The sequence below is a fragment of the Cyprinus carpio genome, unplaced genomic scaffold, assembly GCF_018340385.1.
Source record: "Cyprinus carpio isolate SPL01 unplaced genomic scaffold, ASM1834038v1 S000006754, whole genome shotgun sequence".
In the NCBI taxonomy this organism is placed as follows: Eukaryota; Metazoa; Chordata; class Actinopteri; order Cypriniformes; family Cyprinidae; genus Cyprinus; species Cyprinus carpio.
Window position 1 is genome coordinate 330678 of NW_024879353.1, and position 1344 is coordinate 332021.

General features: G+C 37.2%; 1 protein-coding gene across 1 annotated transcript in view; it reads left to right on the forward strand.

Annotated features, from left to right (window-relative positions):
- Positions 1-1344, forward strand: part of LOC122144752 (placenta growth factor-like) — an 11240-nt gene that overhangs the window by 7746 nt on the left and 2150 nt on the right. The window contains exon 3 of the mRNA XM_042755905.1: positions 852-1048. Coding sequence (XP_042611839.1) covers positions 852-1048 — 197 coding nt within the window. The remainder of the gene's footprint in view (positions 1-851; positions 1049-1344) is intronic.

A 1344-nucleotide genomic window follows, 5' to 3' on the forward strand; every position in this document is an offset into this window, starting at 1 on the left:
TGAATAAAAAGTTAAAAAGAACAGCATTTATTCAAAATATAAATCTTTTCTAACAATATAAATTTTTGCTATTACTTCTGATCAATTTAACACATCCTTGCTGAATAAAAGTTTTAATTTCTTTCAAAAAAATAAAAATGTACTGACCACAAACTTTTGAACTGTAGAGAATATTGTTAGAAAATATTAAAAATCAAAATACTATATATTCATCAAAGAATCCTGAAAAGAAGTATCACAGATTTCAAAAAAATCTGAAGCAGTACAACAGTTTCAGCACTGATAATAAATCATCATATTAGAATGATTTCTGAAGATCATGTGACACTGAAGACTGCAGTAATGATGCTGAAAATACAGCTGCTCATCACAGAAATAAATTACACTTTAATGTGTATTAAAATAGAAAAACGTTATTTTACATCATAATATTATTTCACAATATTACATTTTTTTTCTGTATTTTTGATCAAATAAATGCAGCCTTGATGAGCAGAAGACACTCCTGTAAAAAAAAAACCTTAACATTGGTTCTGATCCCAAACTTGTGACCGGTAGAGTATGTCACAACAAGGGGTGAGTTGACCCTGACTGTAAATGTTATTTCTCTAAACCTTTCATTAACTTCTGTAGGCTGCACAGCAAAGGAGTTTCTTTTTCTGCAGAAAGCTGAACTCTGCTGGTGTGTCTATCATCTTAGCGATCATTTCTTGGTAAACCGTGAGAGACCTGATGATGATTTCTCATGATTTCTTTCATCAGTGGGTCCCTGACCGATTCATTTTAAATGATAAGAAGTAGACAGTGAAGAAAAGCACGGTCAGTCTGTGTGTGTGTGTGTGTGTGTTCAGTGATGCTGTTCCCCGAGGCGTGGGGCCGCAGTCAGTGTTGTTCTCTGGAGCGGATGGTGGAGGTGGAGCAGGAGTATCCCGGAGGAGTGGAGCACATCTACAGTCCCGGCTGCGTGCCGCTGCTGCGCTGCTCCGGATGCGGCAACGACGACAAACTGTCCTGTTTCCCCGTCAGCACACGCAACATCAGCATCCAGGCATGAGCTCGGTTCATACACAGACACTTACTGACCCCTCCTCATGCTGCCTGTTATTATTCATGTGGGACAGAAGGACATCCCTGAAGAACCTTCATGCAGCTGTTTTCCATGATACAGCAGTTCATACTGAACATGACTGAATCAACAAGAACAAACATTAGTATTATTATTGTTGTTATTATTATTTAGATTTTTTTAAATTGTGCATTTATTGTGTGTATTTTTATTGTGTTTACATTCACTGCTACAGGTGACTATAGTGTGTGTGTGTGTGTGAGAGAAAGAGTTTGTGT